The 20224-nt window shown below is 43.6% G+C and overlaps 1 protein-coding gene across 3 annotated transcripts in view; it reads left to right on the forward strand.

Moving 5' to 3' along the window:
* LOC139755394 (protein rolling stone-like) overlaps positions 1-19151 on the forward strand; it is a 414311-nt gene extending 395160 nt beyond the window's left edge. For 2 of the 3 annotated variants that reach the window (XM_071673653.1, XM_071673652.1), the window contains 5 exons: positions 9411-9536; positions 10196-10378; positions 11940-12035; positions 13058-13139; positions 13974-15761. In XM_071673653.1, coding sequence (XP_071529754.1) covers positions 9435-9536; positions 10196-10378; positions 11940-12035; positions 13058-13139; positions 13974-14530 — 1020 coding nt within the window. In that variant the 5' untranslated portion in view covers positions 9411-9434 and the 3' untranslated portion in view covers positions 14531-15761. Of the gene's footprint in view, positions 1-9410; positions 9537-10195; positions 10379-11939; positions 12036-13057; positions 13140-13973 lie in introns of all 3 variants that reach the window. The other variant, XM_071673655.1, reaches the window with a different exon arrangement.
* Positions 19152-20224: the final 1073 nt, after the last annotated feature.

Genomic DNA, 20224 nt, shown 5'->3' on the forward strand with positions numbered 1-20224 from the left:
TCTCTCTCTCTCTCTCTCTCTCTCTCTCTCTCTCTCTCTCTCTCTCTCTCTCTCTCTCTCTCTCTCCAGCCCTTTGCCATTCCTGCATCCTTCGTCGGGGCTACGTGGTATATATATATGTCTCCATCTTGGATCACTCCTCACCCAGTCAGTCAGTCAGATCATCTTGGTACCATCTCATGGAGCGATGACCGGGGAGGGAAGGTGGGTTCTTTAGCACACTGAAGAGATAGATATATACCTGGGAGGATAGAGAGATAGATAGATATATGCATGTATCGGGGAGAGAGGAAGAGCGGTGAGCGGAGAAAGGGACTCTCGCTTTGGAGAGCGAGAGAGAGAGAGAGAATCACTAGGACATTCTGCCTTTAGTTCCACTCGTCAGTGATGTAGTACCCCTGCAGCTCAGCTTACCAAACGTCAACATCCTTCTTCACTTTGGAAGCATCTCATCATTTCAAACGTCTACAGCTTCATCACTTGAAACACGAGGAGGAGGGGCTCATCACTTTAAACCATCACTTCACCCTTGTAAGAGTCAACACCTCGTCATTTGAACCTCTTAAACATCCCCGAACACTTCGGACCTCAACACACCATCACATTCATCCTCAACTCTTCAGGGGAATCACACCAGAGCGATTTGAAGCAACGAAGCGTTTGATACTGTCGCCCCCTTTAATTACTCGGGCATCCCACTAAATCAAATCAAGACATTAAGAGGGGAACGTCCATCTGTTTAAACGGTAATGACTTAAGGGCAATATACCGGTTTATGGCTCGAGTCACGCAGTTTACACATGCTGGGCTGTTTATGGTGATTTCCCTACACTGCTCCCCGTACCCCAATCACTACACAGTGTACTCCAGTATTCTGTCCCCTCCACCCCCATCATCCAGTATACTGCTTGACGACAGTGTTTCCCATGCCTCCATCCGCGTCTTTAAGTGCCTTGTTACTCCCTTACGCTCTTCTTCGATCTGTCCTTTGCTCTCTTTCTCTACCCATCCTTGTGTTCCTTTGCTCATACGCCATTTGCCCTCTCCCCTCTGCCCAGTCATTCGCCATTCTCTTTCCTCATCTCACCCTTTCAATCCCCTCTCTCTCTCTCTCTCTCTCTCTCTCTCTCTCTCTCTCTCTCTCTCTCTCTCTCTCTCTCTCTCTCTCCCTCAGTCGCTCACTCCGGCCGTGCTCTGTAAAACCATCTTATTATCAGTGAAATAAAAGGATACTGTCCACATCTCTTTCTGTCCTTTATAATTCTATCGCCCCACATAAATTCCCCACCAGTATTTTACGACTGTGAGGTTGTGAGGCTCTTTCTTGCCCCCTTGGGGATGGTGAGGACCTTCCCACGTCACATCTGTTCCATGGTTACCGCGTGGTTTAGTGGGTAAAGCTTTGCATTTACAATACCAGAGGATCGGTTCGATTCCAGGCCCCGGGCGTTTTTTTTTTTTTTTCGCGTTTGCTAACGTCGAACTGTTTAGTGCTGTTGGTTTTAACTTGGAAGCTGTCTGCATGGCCTCATTTTATCTTTCACTGCGTTACAGGAGAAGAACATTACTGTATTGTGAACGGAACAACGGCGAGATATATCAAGCATCAACTGGACTATTCTTGCTGCTTCATTACCATCTAGTCTTGTACGAATAACAAGAGGATCTTTACTAGGGCCATTCACCGGTAAGAAGAGTCGGAGAAATTAGCTCGCAGTCATCTAGCGATGTTGAGGGGAAAGAGGAGTTTGGGAAAGCCAGACGTAAGCCGTTCGTCTGCTGAACACACAAAGTTGTGAGCGACTCGACGCCTTAAACCTTCCTCTGTAGCGTTCTGATTAGCGTCTCGGGAGAGGTGGCTGGCCACCCGCTTGCTAACCTCCTAGTGAAGTTAATGTCTCTTGTCATGTTGGACGTCGAGCTGTCGTTGTTCGTCGTGTGAAGGGTGTCCGATGTGGGGTTGCTTGAAAAGGGAGGGTATGTTTCTGAAAGTGGGCTTGAGCTGTCCGGAGTGTTGGGGCAGCTTTGAGGAGTGGGTGTCAGAAGCCTTGCAGCTGGCGTGTCAAGACACCAGGGGTTGGTGGTAAGGTGCAGGTGAAGGTAGGCACGGGTGTTGTGGCATAGAAGGTGAGGCACGAATGAGGAGTACGTTACACCTTGCCTCATTATTGCCATAACTCACAACCTTAGATAACCTTAATGTATGACACATTTTTTAAGGAATTTTAGATTACGTCATTTTGTCAAGGACGACAACTTTGCTAATTAACAGGAAGGTTAATAACCGTGAGTTGCAGGAGCCGGGGGCGGCACGCTCCCGGGCCACGCCGTAGGTCTGGTCTGACCAGCCAGACGGCTCGGACCCCAGCCTCGCACGGACCAGAGATCGAACCCGGGTTCGCGAGTTTGTGGGAAGAGAATTACCGTGTTACCGCAATCCCAGCATTACGAAATTTATCACGCTTTTCTGTAAAAGCAAACGACACCATAATGTTATAAAGAATTATACATATATTTTTTTTGGAATGCTTGGGTTTAGTCGGGGGGGGGGGGGACTCCTGTTTAACCCGTTGGAAAAATATATGAATATTTGTATAGTTTATATATGAATATTTGTACACGTTTATATATATTTATACTTTTACTAAACCAAACAAGCAAAGTTATTCGTAATATCACATTGTATTCATCCATGTAAAATTTTTAATTGTATTCATACAGATTGATATATATATATATATATATATATATATATATATATATATATATATATATATATATATATATATATATATATATATATATGCCTCAGGATCCCCTTTATGTCGGTCTTGCGCAGCACTGTGAGCCAAATCCACCTGATAGGACCACAGAGCAAGAAGTGTGGTGATGTGTTTGTAAGAGCAAGACGCTTGAGGAGTTACATGTGCTCAGTATCTTTCCACGAGAAGTTGCGTCTTGGGTATGAGGGGAGTCTTATGATATTTTGAATCAGTGTTTGTAATGTTGGAGAGTTGGGCGGTGTCCAGAAGGCAAAGGAGAAAGCGTGACTTGTACCTTCCTGGGGAGTGTAGTTTCGGATGGGTGTGTGTGTGTGTGTGTGTGAGTCTGGTGAAATAGAGTTTGGAATTCGGCTTTTGTATGCGGTTGTGAAGTGCCTGTGGATTAGTTTCGATGTTCGTATGTTTTTATTTCTACCAGCGGAGGTCAGGAAATTTTCCCTCTTGTATTATCACCGTCTAAAAGTAGGGCGGAGTGAGGATTTTTCCTTGATGGCTCCTCAATTCGGGCCCTTAAAAAAGAGAATATATATATATATATGTATATATATATATATATATATATATATATATATATATATATATATATATATATGTATATATATATATATATATATATATATATATATATATATATATGTATATATATATATATATATATATATATATATATATATATATATATATATATATATATATATATATATATATATATTAGGAAACGCGTCATATTTTCATAATATGAGCAGATGATCACAGGTTTGATATTGGAAAAGAGGAGATGAGGCGCCCGTTTTCCACACCACACCCAATATTTGTGATCAGCTGGGCTAAAAACAACACCGAGGCGCCCTTACCCACCCCTGTATCTCTCCTCATCCCCCTCGCCCACCAGTAGAGGCCGCTGGTATATTCATATTAGCACCAGTTGCTCAACGCAATTATGGTGTCCTCCGTATTATCGGCCCACCAAAAACTTTGTAATGGCTTTTTTTTTTTCCCTTTATTCATTCCCCTCGTGTGAGAGGGGTACGTGAGAGAGGGGAAAAATATGAAATATTTAAAATAGGATATAAAAATGCAATGTTTTTGATAATTTTTTTTTCCAAAACACGTCACTGAAGTAGACAAGTTTTGCCATGTAGAATGGGATGTAATCCTAACTGTAGAAATTTATGTGAGGTGAACGTGGACAGCACATATATCACTTGTTTACCATGTTGTATTGAACACAGATTAAGATTATTGAGTCACATTGTCTTTATATATGTTAGTATTCTATAGTATTTGTCTGTTGTTGCCTCGTTTATATATATGTTAGTATTCTATAGTATTTGTCCGTTGTTGCCTCGTATCCACTTAGATTCTTAGAGCTGTAGGTGTCATACATCTACTGCACCAACATTTACCAGAATAAGCATAAGGAATGACATATATATATATATAGACAGCCTGGCTCCCACAGTCAGGTTAGTATTGCGCGGGAATTGGGGATTCAGAAAGCCTAGTCGAAACGCAAACCTAATGTTTGTGGGCATTTTAATAAGCTACGACTGATATTACTTAGACTCTTAAAGAAAGGATGGGAAGTTTAAAGGTTATTGGGGATAAGTGATTTACGTCAGGTCATTCAGGTAGGGATGGTGGGAAGTATAAAGTAGAGAGGCAAGAGGAGGTCTGTATCTGCTCATTTGTATGATAATGGCGGCGCACAGCTGGTCAGCCGTGCACCGCAGCGCCTCTAGCGGCACGCCGGGGAAACATACCCAGAGAACTGTAATGGATTTCTTTTTCCTTTCTTATTCGATGTGATCGGATGGGGGGAATTCCTTTGGGTTCTCCCGCTTTATTTCGAGATTTATCTTAGGATTGATGTGTATTGGAGGTAAACGTTTTTAGAAGTGAAGAATATTTTGTAGGTAAAGATATATGTAGGGGATCTGTTTTTTTTTTTTTTCTGTTGTATTAAAACTATAATTAGCTAAACTCACTCGGTAAGTAGGAATATGACACTTGTAAATCTGTAAAAGAAAAAAAATATTAACCCATTTTTGTAGAATTGAGATGGTACAGGAAGACGTATAGGGGTACTAGATGCGATGTATGTTACAAACTACAGAATTATTAATCCTAATTATGAGAATGGATATATGTGTATTTTGAATTTAAAAAAAGAAAGTTATAAAAGCTAACACTTTTAGATCACAATTCATGGTGGAAAAAAGGAAGATAACATCTATATATCCTGGTGCGGGGAAAGGCAAGGGGTTTGATGAAAGCCAAGACTAAAGCGAAGAATAATAATACCGCTTTCTCGTTGATGTATTTCTTATGACTCCCCTGAAAAAGCCCTGCAAAGTTTTCTTTCAGCAGGTGTTGGCTAATGGCCTCCTATATACGTATAAGAGAATAGTTCTTATACGTCACATTTTGCAGCCAGGTATATATACAGACCGCAGGTTAGAATAAGACAGGACTTTAGGGGCGCGGATAAGAATGTTGTCAAGTGTTTGGTGTCAGTTATTACGTGATTTCAATCTTAGTGATGCAACGGGAAGTTCCGTGGCGGATATATGTCTCTCTCGTGTTTTTTGTCTAATGTGATTTGCTAGAGATTTTAGCGACCGAGATCAACAAGAGACCTATAAGATTTTAGCTGTAGGTACCTGCATGAGGCCTGCAGATGCCTAGTGGCTATATAAATCAGGCGTGTGCGCAGGACATGGTTAGGGGAGGGAGGCAGGCAGCGAAGGAAAGCGTTGGCAAATTACAGTCCCGCTAAGAGAATGCGGAGAAGCGCAACACATAAGAGTGGTTGGTAAACACCATGTCGTATCTCAAAAAAAATCTTAGCACTTTTTGTTTTATTTTGATGTTAGATTACAGGACTGATATTATTCAAACTCTCATGAAATTGAACACAGTTGTAGGGAGGGAGGTAGAATCTCTTACTGGCTGTAAGTTGATGTGTTTTATGCAGATGATTATGTGATCATGAATATACCTTTGATTTAGGAAGGGTGGGAAACTGACGGTATCATTTCACTAGTCACTTATAGAAATCACCGAAACAATTGAAGATACATAAATACGCATGTGTCTTACCTGTCGAAGGACTGAGAGAGTTAAATGAATCGTGGAAGTATTTAAATCATCATCAAGTTTATTGTATACAGTTTATCTCAAGGGATGGTTTGAGAGAATTTTCCACCCATTGCCTCCCTCACCCAACCCCAGCCTGCGTTCGGGTCGCCCCTGATTTAGATGTGAGTACAATGCGATAACTTTTACCCAGGTCCCGCGCATGTTTAGGTGGCGTGTTAACTTTGTGGCAGGTGTTAGTGAGGAGCAGATGATAGTGACGAGGAGATAATGGTGAAGAGAGAGTGATGGATGTGAAGGTGAGTGACGATATAGTGTGATGTAAAACTGGAGTTTGAGTTTGTGTGTGTGTGTGTGTGTGTGTGTAATTACTATTTATAGTGTACTTGGAGGGATTTATTTGTACACTTGGTGTTCTTTTTTTCTTAATCATAGCTTCTAGCATTTCTTTTTAACTCAGCTCCCTGAATAATGGAACTAATTTTCTTGCCCTCCTCTAGGCCTTCTCTATTAGCTCTTTGTGCTTCAGTATACTGCCAACAGTGATTGATCTCAGACAAGCTGTAATTGTATCAAGACGACCTCTAAATGACCTAAGACCCATTTGTGATCGAACAAAGACCAGCTTTGAATAACCTACATTTGGATTACTTGCAAAACCTCATTCGCTAAATTGTTATAAAACAAAATAAGAAATTAAAGATTTGATTATACGTGAAATGCAGCTGAAAATGTAGTGAAACTTTACGAGCTGCATTGGTGACTCAGAACTTGGTAACAAGTCGTAACGGTGACCTGAGTCCTTTCAGTGACCCATGACTGATAACGATCCATAAAGTGGTCTGGGACCTGGTGTTGATCCTTGCGTTACTCAAGACTTGGTAACGACTCGTATACATTGATATGGACATATTGATGATGCGTAACGATTACCTGGACATGGTAACCATCGGTAACAGCATCGACCTGGGCCTTAGTTGTTACATGCGACCTGGTAATGACCCGTATCTGTGATCCGTACCAATGACTCATGTATGACTTACCTGTGTCATTGACCTGGTATCTGGCAACGTCTTGCAAGACGCTACCTGGAAAAGGGGAAGGCCCTAGTAACGTGGCCGGTAGCCTAACAAGGGACAGGTACGGCCCCCTATCCTCCCACGCCTGAGTGGCGAGATTTATATCCATCATTGGCAAAGTTTGGACAGCGATTACTGGCGCGAATCTCGACGCAGCTGTTGAATACATTAGCTACCCCTCGCCAGCCGCCCGCCCGCCCGCTCTCCCTCCCTGCCGTTACACGGGAGGGTGGGAGGTGGAGGAGGAAGAGGAGGAGAGGCGACAAGGTAGATTGGGGGAAGGGGGGGTGATTAAGCCCCTCTTTATCCTCCCCTCCTTACCCATGCAAGCTGGATCTACCTTACCAACTTACCTCCATCTCTCGTTCTGCCTATCGCACACCGTGGCCATTACGGTACATAAAATCCTGTAGCAAGGCGGTACGATTTTGGAGCTCAACGGTACAGATCCAGCTCGATCCTGGAATACGACGGCTCACGCACATTCTTAGTAACTCGGACTCCAATAACACCTTCAGAAGTCAACGACTTCCAGAAGGCTTTCGATACAGCACCACACGATAGATTCTCGGGTAAAGTTAAAGCCCCACGACGTGTGAGGAGAGTGGACTGACCTAATTGATAGGGATCCGAGGGTGGTGATCAACTGGGAAATATTCGACCGGGGTTCCGCAAGGCTCAGTCTTATGACCCGTATTTTTCATTATCTGCATCAGCGATCCGGGGGAAAGACCAATTGGTAGAGTTTTAGAATTTGCCGATGACACGAAGTCATGAAATAAAGCCTAGGGAGAGGCAGACTGGTCGAGGATCCAGTGGGAATTCAACAAATTAAGGGAGTGATCAGTGACATAGCAGATGGGCACCTTACCCAGAGCATTTCGATGAGTTAACGTATTTGTAATGAACGTGGAATGGTCGTTGAACCAATTCGGGAAATACAAGAAGGAAAATATGTTAAGAGTGATACTCAGTTACTCATAGCCTAGTATGTGCAAAACATTGCCTAGTTGAGTCTTCACCTTCCTCTATATTTGTCCCTCCTCTGTTCCCCTTAGTTCTTATCCTTCCTACCTTATTTTCTCTCCCATCTTTAGTGTCACTTTCTTGTCACCTCCAGCTTTATGCGTACCTCCATATCTGCCCCACTCCTTTCTTCATGTTTGTTTGTCCATTTCCTTTTCCGTCCTTGTACCCCAACCTCCCTTTCCATCTCTGTCTCCTAACTTGCCTTTCCATCTCTACTCCCGACTTCCTTCTTCCCAACCTCCTTCTCCACACCTATACCCCTTTTCTTCAATTCTCCTTCCCTTCCTTTTCGCTCGTTCCATTCTTTCTGTTTCTGCCCTTCTCCCTCTCTACCCACTTCCCCCCTCTCCCTCTCTCCCTCTCTCCCCAGCACCACCCCCTTCCTTCCCCCTCATGCCATGTTCTCCCCCATCTCATCGTCCTGAACTTAGGATTAAAGTTGATTCTTATTATGCCATATGTCGCCGGGAGAGCCCGAACTTCGTGCTGGGTCTGCCCATCTCACCACGCCCAGCCAACCACTCAAGGACAGGAGAGGAGGATCCAGTAACACCCACATTCTGGATTACAATACTGGATTCGATGAGGGAATTAATTCCTCATGTAAGGATACAGTTATGGTACAGCTACGATTCTGAGGGAGCAGTGGATCATGTACGGATATACAGTACGGTCTAGAACAGTCAACGTTTGTGAGGATCTGGGTAAGGTTTCTCACTCATCATTGTGGTGAAGAGATGGCGGTGAATTGGAGTGTTGCCACAGGAGGAAGGGGACTAGTATTTCGTTACCGTCTGACTTCGTAAGCTGTGAGCCCAGATGTAGACTTAGGCCCTGGGTGTAATTGGATGAAGACGCATGTGTGGCATGCCTCACCCCGAAGGCCTGGGAATAACTGAATGATGATGCGTCATTGGTAGCACTGAAGAGATGAGTGGAGGAGGAGAGGAATAACATGATGGCGCGCGCCCTCTTTGTTGAGCATTGTGGCAAAGGGCTCGAAACAGATGCGAAGTGTATGAAGCACCGGAGATACACCACGGGTCTGCCTCATACCGTGGGCAATGTACTGTGTACAGTATTTGCCGTAGGTGTTATCTGTTGTCAAACGAAATACCGAGTCTGTTTTTAAGATCTAGAAAATTCATACCCAACCTGTGTGTTGCCTGTCTGCACCTCTGGTTTATATGGTGATTCAACACGTCTCCATTCACCCTTATCGTAATGGTATATAGATCTTTTATATTTCTGCCTTATCATGTGTTCTTCCTTCGCCTCGTGTGACCCCTTTGCCTTCCCCTTCCTTGTACCTCTTGTTTATAATGTATTTCCCTTGACCAGCAGTAAACCCCAGTTATGTACTTGGTTTACCTTCGCCGGTGTCCGTCAACATCCCCTTTATGTATGTGGTTTACCACAGGGCTTGGCTGGGCAGCCGGCGGCCATGGGGTGCTCGACAGCCTGCTCCACCGCCCTCCGACAGGAGCTGAGGCTCTCCAACTTCAAACTCGACCATCCCGAGCCGACCCTCTTCCTCGGATCCGAGGTAGGTACCTGCGGGAGAGTGTGTGTCAGCTGGGGGGAAAAGGCTTTGGGCGGTTGAGGGATGGGAGTAGTAGAGGAGGTGATGGAGTGAAGGAGGAGGTGAGGTGGGGATGTATTGACTGGCGGAAGGAGTGAAGAAGTTAAGGAAGAGAAGAGGATGAGAAAGAGAGGTTGAGAGTCAGTGAAGCAGGTATGGGGAGAGTAAAGACTTGGATGCCCGGAACTAGGGAGGAATAAGAGAGGTCACTGAAAGTTCAGTGAGATAGTAGGTGGAGTAACAGCTTCATCCACCTGGAGGATTTGACTGTCATGTTGGAGTGGATCAGGAGGAGGAGGAAGAGGTTGTACCACAGAGGGTTGTGGTCCCAGGTAGTGTGTGTGTGTGTGTGTGTGTGTGTGTGTGTGGGATCGTGGCAAGGTACGAGGTTGTGACATGGTTGTGTGGATGAACCGATACTTGTCATAACCTTTTGTTCAGACGCAGGATTATGGTTGTTATTATTCACATGTTATTAGTATAGCTCATGTTGTGTTCTATAAACTGCCAGAGTGGTATCGTACTCTTCATAATGGTCAAAATCCATTCTTAAATGAACTTTGAGAACTTAACTATAATCTCATGTTGTTTCGCCCTTCCTTACGACGTGTCCCTCCCCACAGTGGCAGGGGGAGCCGTTTGAGGGGGTGAAACTATGGTACGTGGTGTACAGGTGGGCGTGGGCGGTGTACCACTTCTCCTGGTGGGTGGTTAACGTGGTGAGTGAGGGCGGGATACAAGCGCCCATCCAGCGGAAGGCCTATCACTTCATCTACCTCACCAACTGGGCCTACTTCAGTATCATGGTGAGTCCTCCTCTCCAAGTCATCATATATATATATATATATATATATATATATATATATATATATATATATATATATATATATATATAGGGTACAATCTCTCGGTTACATTATAGAACCCATATCCTCAGGAAAGAGAACAAAAATAAATCATGGAAAAGGAAACCTTTTCTTGATTGAAACGCATTCTTCCCCTGCCAACCCAGTTTTAATTCTTATGGGCGGGTGAGTGAATACATATATGTATCTATGTATTGACTGTGTGACCTGGCCTCTCGGTATAATTAAGGTGCCTGAGAGATCCGTCATCCTACATACAGTCACGTAGGAGTAGATGAGGGACAAAGAGACAGAGAAAAACAGAGTTAGGAGGGTGAGAAGTACGGCAATGATGCAGTGTTCATTTTCCTGTTGTGCTGTTGGTGTAGGGAGAGACCTCTCCCCCATCTGGTCTGTCCATGAAGGTATTCACCATGATGCACACTCTCGTGTCCGCTGTGGAAAAGGGAAAAAAAAAATTCTCATCCTATGACTCGGTGTAGTGTATGATGGCGGTAGAGTCTGGAACCACCATACATAACTCCTACTGATACCAAATGTTCCTCACTTTCATGAGGTTAGTACTACTGCAGACGGCGTAGTCAACACTCATGACGTAGTTCAGGAGGGAGTTGTGAGTGGTAAGGCAGTTAGACCATATGCTACTACCATTGACATTTACAGTAGTGTTGCTCATCATCATGTTCCTGTGGTTGTTAAGAGGCTTTCGTATATTGATGCGTAGATTCCGGCACCAGAGTCCCCTCACTAGCAGCCCTTTCGATCATTTTGAAAGCCGTAGACGGCACTTCCTCGCCAGCTGGTAGACAGAGACACTAAACAAACCTTCCTGAAGTGTGTAGTGAGCCTAGCTCTCTGGCAGGTAGTGTCAAACCAGCTTCAACTTCCTGGAGAACATATTAAACAATATTGTCCTTTTTGGGGAGGGAAAGGATGTTTCTCATATCATGTTTGGGTAAGTCTTCACTTTCTTAGATGATTTTAATTCTGGATCCCTTTGAATTTTGGGGGGAGTATTTTTAAGAGACCTGGGGATTATATAGAAGGTAAATGGTTCGTTTGCTTGTGTATATGTGCGTGTGTATGTATGTATATGTGTGTGTGTGCGTTGTTTGTGTGTGTGTGTGTGTGTGTGTGTGTGTGTGTGATTACAATTTTTGTATTATGGGGAGAGAGTTTCTACACGCGTTGCCTAATTCCTTGATCTTTATTATGTACACAACAGCTTGAGATGAATACCCATCTGTCGACCAGCTCTGAGGGGAGGATGAAGGGTCGGGTTTGGATGTGGTCCAAAAACGTTGCTTAGGATTCGAGCCCTTGTGGGCCCCTATCCCGAAGAGGCCTGTGCTTAAACCATGGTCAGCCCAAAGGGAGGGATTGTTGCGTCTCAACTGTACTTGTACCTGTAACTAGCAATCAGTATTTGTACCTGTAACTTTCAATCCGTACTTTTACCCTGTAGCCACTAACCCTCTCCACTTGTATCTGTCACTCGTAGATAATGAACATGGTGCACGCCTGTATAATAAGCGTCAGTTGGCTGCGGTATCGACGGGCGGCGAACCTACCCAAGAGAACGACACTTTCCCTAAAGGTAAGGGAAGGGTAGGCCGTCTACCTCTCCACATGAAGGTAAGGGAAGGTTGGGGCCCCCTACCTCCCAACCGACACTTTCCCTAAAGGTAAGGGAAGGGTAGGCCGTCTACCTCCCCACATGAAGGTAAGGGAAGGGTAGGCCGTCTACCTCCCCACATGAAGGTAAGGGAAGGTTGGGTCCCCTTACCTCCCAACCCCAAGGTAAGTGTAGGTCCCTTAGCCTACCATCGACTGTTGATGACACTTGTGTATACTCAGTCAACTAACTTATTTTCCATTATGGTGGAGACGTTGGTAGTTAACTCTGCTAATAATTCTCATTTGCATGATGAGCCATGAAGATAAGAGATACACGCCTTCGTTAATGTTGTCTTTAACCCCATGAACACGACGGGACGATCCATAGAGTATTCAAGGGTCGTACCGTCGTGCTCAAGGGGTCGTCCCTTCGTCCTCAAGGGTCGCACCGTCTGACTGACCCACCTGTACCTTCTCAACCATCTATTTTTTCCCCCCAATAAAGTCTTGACATATTTCTGAAGGTAGATTAAACATTCCAAGGATCCTTAGCATCGTCCGATAATGAGTTATTTTCCTCGGTGTCTGCGTGAAGCGCCTACAGCTACAGGTTGCATATAATGGTACATGTGGGACGGATACAACCCACTCCTGTCACCAATAAATCCCCCATCCCCCCTTTCCTTACTCATCTAACATCCCCAGTTTTGAATAGTTTCCCGTAGAATGAAAGGAATTCCTCTCTCTCTCTCTCTCTCTCTCTCTCTCTCTCTCTCTCTCTCTCCCGTCGTCTTCGCTGAGATCATATTATACTCCTTTCCATCCGCCATGTGTGCCAGGCGTTCCCACGCACTATAAAGTACGTGTTGCATTTCCTTCGTGTGTCACAAGAGATACACACCCACCTCCCAACCTCCCGTCTTCCTTCCTCACCCCTGGTTACCCACGGGTACATTTTGCTGTGTATTACAAGTATTGTTTTTTCTTTTTCCCTCCCGGCAGGTGTTGTGGGCGCTGCAGAACATCGTGTTCCTCCCTGCACTGCTCATCACAGCCGCTTACTGGACAGTCATCTATGACCCAGGTTCTCCATAATGTGTCTCTGTTTCCGCGCTACACACACATCCCGTTTTGTTTTTTCCCCCCTTTTTTTTTCCTCTTTCCTTTCCTGACATGTCTTTCCTTCCTATATATCAGTATTTTCTTATTATTTTTTTGTCTACTGTTCTCATTTTATGCTAGCATTAACTGTGCATTTTTCCCATTCTTCCTTCTAATTTTTTCTTTCGTATGATCGTTATTCTTAGTATAATTTCTCATTGTCGAGGTTTGTTGAGGAAGAAAGTACTGGAATGAAAAGATTAATCGTCAGAAGTAGGATTGTTTTAGTACAGAAATAAAAGATAATTTCCTGTTTAGACGATGAATAATTCTTTACTGAGATGAGTGACTCCACACTGAGTTGAGTAATCATATACTGAGTTGGTGAGTAATTACATACAGAGATGGTGAGTAAATTCCCAAGCTGAGGTAGTGCTTGCCTGCTGAGGTGGTAGACAGTTCTGTACTGATGTGGTGAGTAATTCCCCGACCACTAGAACCATGCTAACATCATCTTGAGGTATAGTACTAGACTGTGCTCGCCTGAGACGGTGCATCTTGCAGCACATGTAATGTACTGTATCTTTTTTTTTTTTTTTAATGGAAAATGTTTACAGTAGCGTATCTAGCAGATGTGTCTCCCCAAAGTCTTCGTTTCTATAGCTAGCTAACACCACCACCACCACCACCTGTGCCCCTCAGCGACCACACCCCTGCAGCTATCACTGTCATCAACACTCTTATCATCACCGCCATCAGCAGTCACCCACCCACCACCGCCTAACATCTCCCTCCTCCTCCGTCTGTGTGGCCGCAGCCAACCCGGTGACGGCGCTGAACGCCGAGGTGCACATCATCAACTCCGTGTACGTCATCATAGACCTGTGGGTGGTGGCCTCGCCGCTCAGGATCCTCCACTTCTACATCCCGCTCTGCTTCTTGTTCGTGTACCTCGTCTTCACCCTGGTGTACTGGGCGGCGGGGGGCACCACGCCAGAGGGCGAGACGGCCATCTACTCCATCGTGGACTGGGACAACCTGACGGTGACCTTGCCCTTCGTGTTCTGCAGCGCCGCCCTCAGTCCCCTGATGCAGGTGCTGTGGCCAGGGAGGGAAGTCCAGGGGCAAGGGTGTGTTCAGGGTAGTGGAAAGATGTGTGTGTGTGTGTGTGTGGCTACCGTTTGTGTGTTACAGGGAGAGAGTTTTACACTGTTCTTGTTCCGTCTCCTAACCTTACAGGTGTTCCTTATCTTAACCTTATGTAGTCACACACACATGATACTTCAGCTTATGACTGATGTGTATTTAACGTTACGGGATTACGGGGTTCCAAACAGAATATATCGAAAGATAAGAATGTTCAAAACTGAATGATGACTACGTTATATCGAGACATGTCTGTGGGCAGAGTACCTCCTCATGATAAGGTGAAGTGGTAATTTACTGGGCAAGAGTTGAGGTGGAGGTTATGTATGCAGTCAGATGCGAGTGAGGGATGAGAAAGGAAGGTAAAGTATGGTTGAATAAGGTTATGCAAAGGACCATTGATTGGAATGATAAAGCTCACTAGTTTGGAACACAGACACTGGATGTTAAGTGACGGGATGAAGGATGACAGTGAGAAATAGATTATGATAATGCACAAGAGAAATTCGGTAACAAAGTTACAATATTGTGAAACGAATGAGGGTGGACCTGTAAGAGGGCCGAATTACACAAATATTAGTGAAACGAGTCAAGTTTTGATGAAACAGTTTAGTAGGATAAGTGAGACACTGTAATGTGACTTGATGTTGGGAAGGGTTGGATGAATTAAATGTGAAGGGATTTATATATATTTTTTATCATCTAATTTCACAGAATATGAGGTTCACGGGCTGGGGCATGGATGGAGGCGTCAGATCATGTTTAGTATGGGAAGATGTATAATGTGGACATTCAAGGAAAGCGAGGCTGTGCAGCGTGTAAAGGCTCAGAGGTGAATCGAGTGAGAGAAGAGATGCTGAAAGTAGGGAGGTATATGGTACAGCATGTGGTATATAAAGGAAAACCTGAAGGGCTAAGATATCAGTTTGTATATGTCATCTGTGCCGTGCGTGTGATGGAGGTTGTGTGTAGGCCTGCTGTGGTGATGGACGACGATTTTGATTACAAGATGTACAGTGAGAGATGGCCAGTGGGGTAGTAATGAAGGAGCCATGGACTTGTGGATCACAGCTGTACCTAACAGATATAAAGTTAGAACATTTTCGAAGATGCTTAGTCAGTCTTTCTTTTCCCTTACTCCCAGTGACCCCAGAGTTGAACTTCTCCTTCTAGGATCCCCGTCCATTATGAGTACCATTAGTATCGTCCACAACTGTCTCAGGTCATAGATGTAAGGGCCAATCTCGTTGCCTCTCACTGACTGTACTTTCTCTCTCCCTCTCTCTCTCTCTCTCCCGCCCGCTTACCTACGGCAGGGCGTGATGTGGGCCTTGTACAGGGCGCGGGTGGCTCTGAGGGAGCGGTGCCGCAGCCCCCCGATCGTGGCCAGCCTCCCACACCAGGGCACCATGGACGTCATCCTCGGCCGCGACGCCTCCATGGAAAGTGTCGCCCCGCAGCTCCCAGAACCAGTCATTTCACAGCCAGTCTAGCCTCTTGAAGCCAGTTGTTTCACAGACAATATAGCCTTCTGAAGCCAGTCATTTCACAGACAATATAGCCTTCTGAAGCCAGTCATTTCACAGACAGTGTAGCCTCCTGACACCAGTAATTTCATTAACAGTGTAGCCTCCTGAATCCAGTCATTTAACAGAGTGTTAGCCTCCTGAAGCGTCATTTCACAGACAGTGTAGCCTCCTGAAGTCAGTCATGTCACAGACTGTATAGCCCCCGTAGCCATTCGGCCTAGCTGTGCTTATGACAGTTAAAGCACAGTCATTCAAAGATTTAGGTAGAACCAAAGAAGCAAGATCTTCAGACATGGGGGAATGTTCCTAGGTAACCTTGTCTTCAAGATGAACTTCATCAAAACCATGATTATTCTCTTTCTCAATCAAGATCTTCATTTGAGTCTGGTTATGTTTGAAGCTTGATGCAAGAGAACGGCAGAACAGTCAGGTCGATCCATTTGGCACACTGTGTGCTTTAGTGTAAGGCAGTAATGAAACAGCATTGTCCAAGCAACTGCACAGTGCTGTGCAGGTGACATGTATGCATTAGGAAATAGGACCGACTAAATAGGTTATGGATGGAAGGCGTGGTTCATCGAGGACGTAAACCTAGAAAACTAAATGCTTGAAGTTTGATCCATGTACAAGAGGAGCATGAAGTGAAAGTGTGAGGAATTTACTCATGTTAATGAGAAATGATATGTGGTTTGGCCACATACGAAGCTCAGATACCTTACCAAATAGACTGAAGACATTATTTCTTGCGCTGCTTCAGAACTCCCACAGGCACTTATTAACTTCCTAACGAGTTCCACCAACACGGCCGCATTTTTTGCTGGGCCGTGATTTGATTCATCACAAACTGTGTATAGAATCAGCATTTGACTACAACCGACTGTATAATCGTCATTTCAGCGGGAATCTACGTCCTATATTTATGTGTTCCCAGAATCTGCTAGGAAAGTTAATTGAGGATGAGAGCGGATCCTTCTCGTACATAGTTGCCTTACGTTTGAGTCTGCGTTGCCCTCATCCACTGATCAGCTCCTGTACGTAGGTCAGTCGGCCGGAGTTGGACACATCGTATGCATCTGTGAGTCGTGCTCTGCAAGGAACTCGAGCACGTTTTCTGCTTGCTATGTTTTGGTATCTTAAGACTAAGTCTACACAGTAGATTGTGTCTGAAATTTTAGTTTAACGGAATTTTGGCTGATTAGCTTGCAAGAACCGGGTCTTGAGACGGTACCGTAAAGGGTCCAAAGCGTATTTTATGTAGAGATCTATATGAAGGATACCTCTGTAACGAAAGTAACATAGGTGACGGTATTACTGACCTAGAAATTGAGTCGTTTAGAAGTCAGATGCATCTGAAGCCTAATAGTGATGGTATTGCTGACCTGGAAACTAAATCGTTTAGCAGTCTTATGCATATGCTCATATGTGACTTATAGACTCGCTGTTGTGAAACTGACCCCAGATTGCCAAGTCCTTTTAATGGAGAAGTAGCTAAGCCTGTCATTTTCGAGAACGTAGGAGCCAAAGTTCATTAAATCAGGCGGGAGAACCGAATGTCGCCAAGAATCAAAAGAGGGGAGACAGAAGCCCCAATACAGAATACTACGCTGCAACGATGACTTGCTACGAAGCATTTGTTTATATATACATGGTTCAGAAAATCTTAAGTTTGAATGACGTTTCACTCGAAAACGTGCTTCGATTCCTTTTGGATCTACTTTTTCACACCAATAACGTTTCCCCAAGGTCTCAAGATGACTAAATTTAGATAAACCCGTCACGAGAACCAAGTTCTAGGTCAGACACTCGCACACCAACGGATCAAAACAAGATAAAGTTGTTAATCATGGAAGGAGCTACAGATCCCAGGATCAACGATTGAATGGATTAACTGGTAAAGTGGAAACGGTGAAGTAATTAAGGACATTTTCTTTTGACAACACGTGATCCAAACACTGCCATAATCCTGTCCAGAGAATGAGTGTGGCATGAACAGTCATGTGCATATTTATGATGGGCATTACCACAGAGAGCTGCTGATATGGTCCCAGTATTCGTCTGACTGAAGATTGTCTAGTTTTGTAAGTTTACCTCATCGACTAGAATCATTGTAAGCAGATGTAATTAGTTTCAAATGTACCGCCAGTAAGTTACGTTTAAACGTGTAAGATAACCATAAGCACAGACTCAGGCTTAAACCTTTCTTAATCCTGTCTTTCCAGGAAGATTTTGTTTTACCTGGTTTTTGTTTCCTTATGATGAAGAACCTCAAGGTGAGCTACTGCACATCAGACAGTATGATGGAGGAAACCTGATTTTCATTTCTATATAAAGGCAGCTGAGAAACAGCAAACGATAGGCTCAAGTGGATACAATTGCGATTCTCATCTTTGCCGAAAGTATCTGTGGACTCTTTTTATGAAGCTTCGAAAGAATGCCTCATTATTTGTTGAAGTGTTTGTGGTCGGCTGAAGACGTTTTTGCCTCCTGGTGCAGACGTGAACATTTACCTAATCCCAAGTCACGAGGACGTCTGGAAGGTAGGGTAACTGTACGACACTTTAATGGACTGTCTTTATACCGTTGTGGGTAAGACAAGTGACGACTGCTACGCATTCCAGAACCCTCGAGATAAGAGAGATCTCTGCACATCCTTCTACCCAGAAGCCCTGCTGCTGAAGTATTAACCAGACTTGTTAACATATTATTACATTTATCTACGATGAAAACATTATAGATAGAGTTTTTTTGTGCACCACAATTTCATTATATTAAATATTAGAACCCAGGAAGGCAGTGATCTTGGCTGATCAATTTACATGGAGGGGGATTGAACCCCTAGTTGGAGGAGGCGTGATCATCCAGCTTCCCTTCAGCATCATCTTCGTCAGGCCTTATTATTGTCTGTTTACATACCAAAGATGTGTTGCTATAAAACCTTTCGAGTATTATTACGTAATATTTATCTACAGTTGCTCAGATGGGCGTGTGACATTCCAGATACACAGGTGTGCAATTCATATATTGTGCTGTATATGTTATGTAATTTTGAAGTCAGTGTAATGATTATTTTGCTGCCTATAATTTTGTGTATTTTCTGTTCTCATGTAAATTCATTAGTAAATTTCATGTTGACTATTTAACGTAGATAAGTTATGTAGATGTATCTAGAACTATGGAAAAGACTTTGTATATTGCAGAGAAAAGCATGTTGCTGTGTCATTATTTGTAAATGAAATCTTGCACTGGGTTCTTTGGCATAAGAAAAGTTTGTACTCTTTTGTATATTGGTACATAAAAAGATGCTACATCTTTTAGTGATGGGACTGTCTTTCATTTAATACTTTCCTCTTATGTTGCCCAAATGTCGTGAACATCTGATCAAAGATTAAGCACTGAGGTAAGTAATTCAGGGAAGAAATTTGCCTCAAAAGGTATATTCATAGTTGGAAATGTACTAGCGCTCCTATTATAACTCCGTTTTCTCTGGTAGTCAGAGTATGACAGAAAATGTAGTTAGACTTTTTATGGGGTCCTAAAGTAAAATTGCGCAACGCGAAATCTGTAACAAGAGAAAAAATATATACATTTAAATATTGGTGGTAGAGGTATAATTTTAAGAATATTTGAACATGTAATATAACATTTGAGACCATGCTGGTAACATTGCCAGTACTGCAGAACCTGTCGCGGCTGCAAGTCGAGAGGTTGTCTCACGATCTTCCGGACGTAGCATAGGATTAACGAGGTTAGTAAGACCACATCGACGAAAGTGTTCTTTTGAGTATATAATGGAGACAAGTGGTTCTAAGTTAGGTGTATCAAGTGAAAATATATTTCCGAACGTACCCGTCAGTGGACTGAAATTCACTTTGTTTAACTGCGGTTCCGCCTTGTTTACGTTCAACTGTGTACTGGTTATTTTAAGTTCTTATTCACACACCGTGAATGAACAAAAGACACCATCTATGTATGTTCTTAGTTTTTCATTGCGAATTTAAGGTAAAAATAAGCAACTACTAATTTTGTCGTTACAAAGATGGAAGTGGAAACAAAACTGCTGAATTGACTTGTTACCCCGACCTCTGTAAGTCGAAATAGCAGTTTCTTCATAAATGTTTTCCAATGCGTTTCACGGCGAAAACTTTAGTTTTTTTTCCATATTTCTTTTATTAGAGCTAAATGATGTACATCATTTCTAGCATCTTGATATTATTGGATGGGAATATAGATACTGATTGCTGAATAGCCCAGGATATAGTGTGAAGTTTAGACTCGTAATCTTTTAATGATAGATTAAATGGAGTGGTTATATGTTAAGTGAGCCAGGTCACCAACATTCAAAGAACTTTACATGTAGACTTGAATGAAAGATTGAATTTATAAAGAGGAATTA

Source organism: Panulirus ornatus, chromosome 19 (genome assembly GCF_036320965.1).
Source record: "Panulirus ornatus isolate Po-2019 chromosome 19, ASM3632096v1, whole genome shotgun sequence".
Taxonomy (NCBI): Eukaryota; Metazoa; Arthropoda; class Malacostraca; order Decapoda; family Palinuridae; genus Panulirus; species Panulirus ornatus.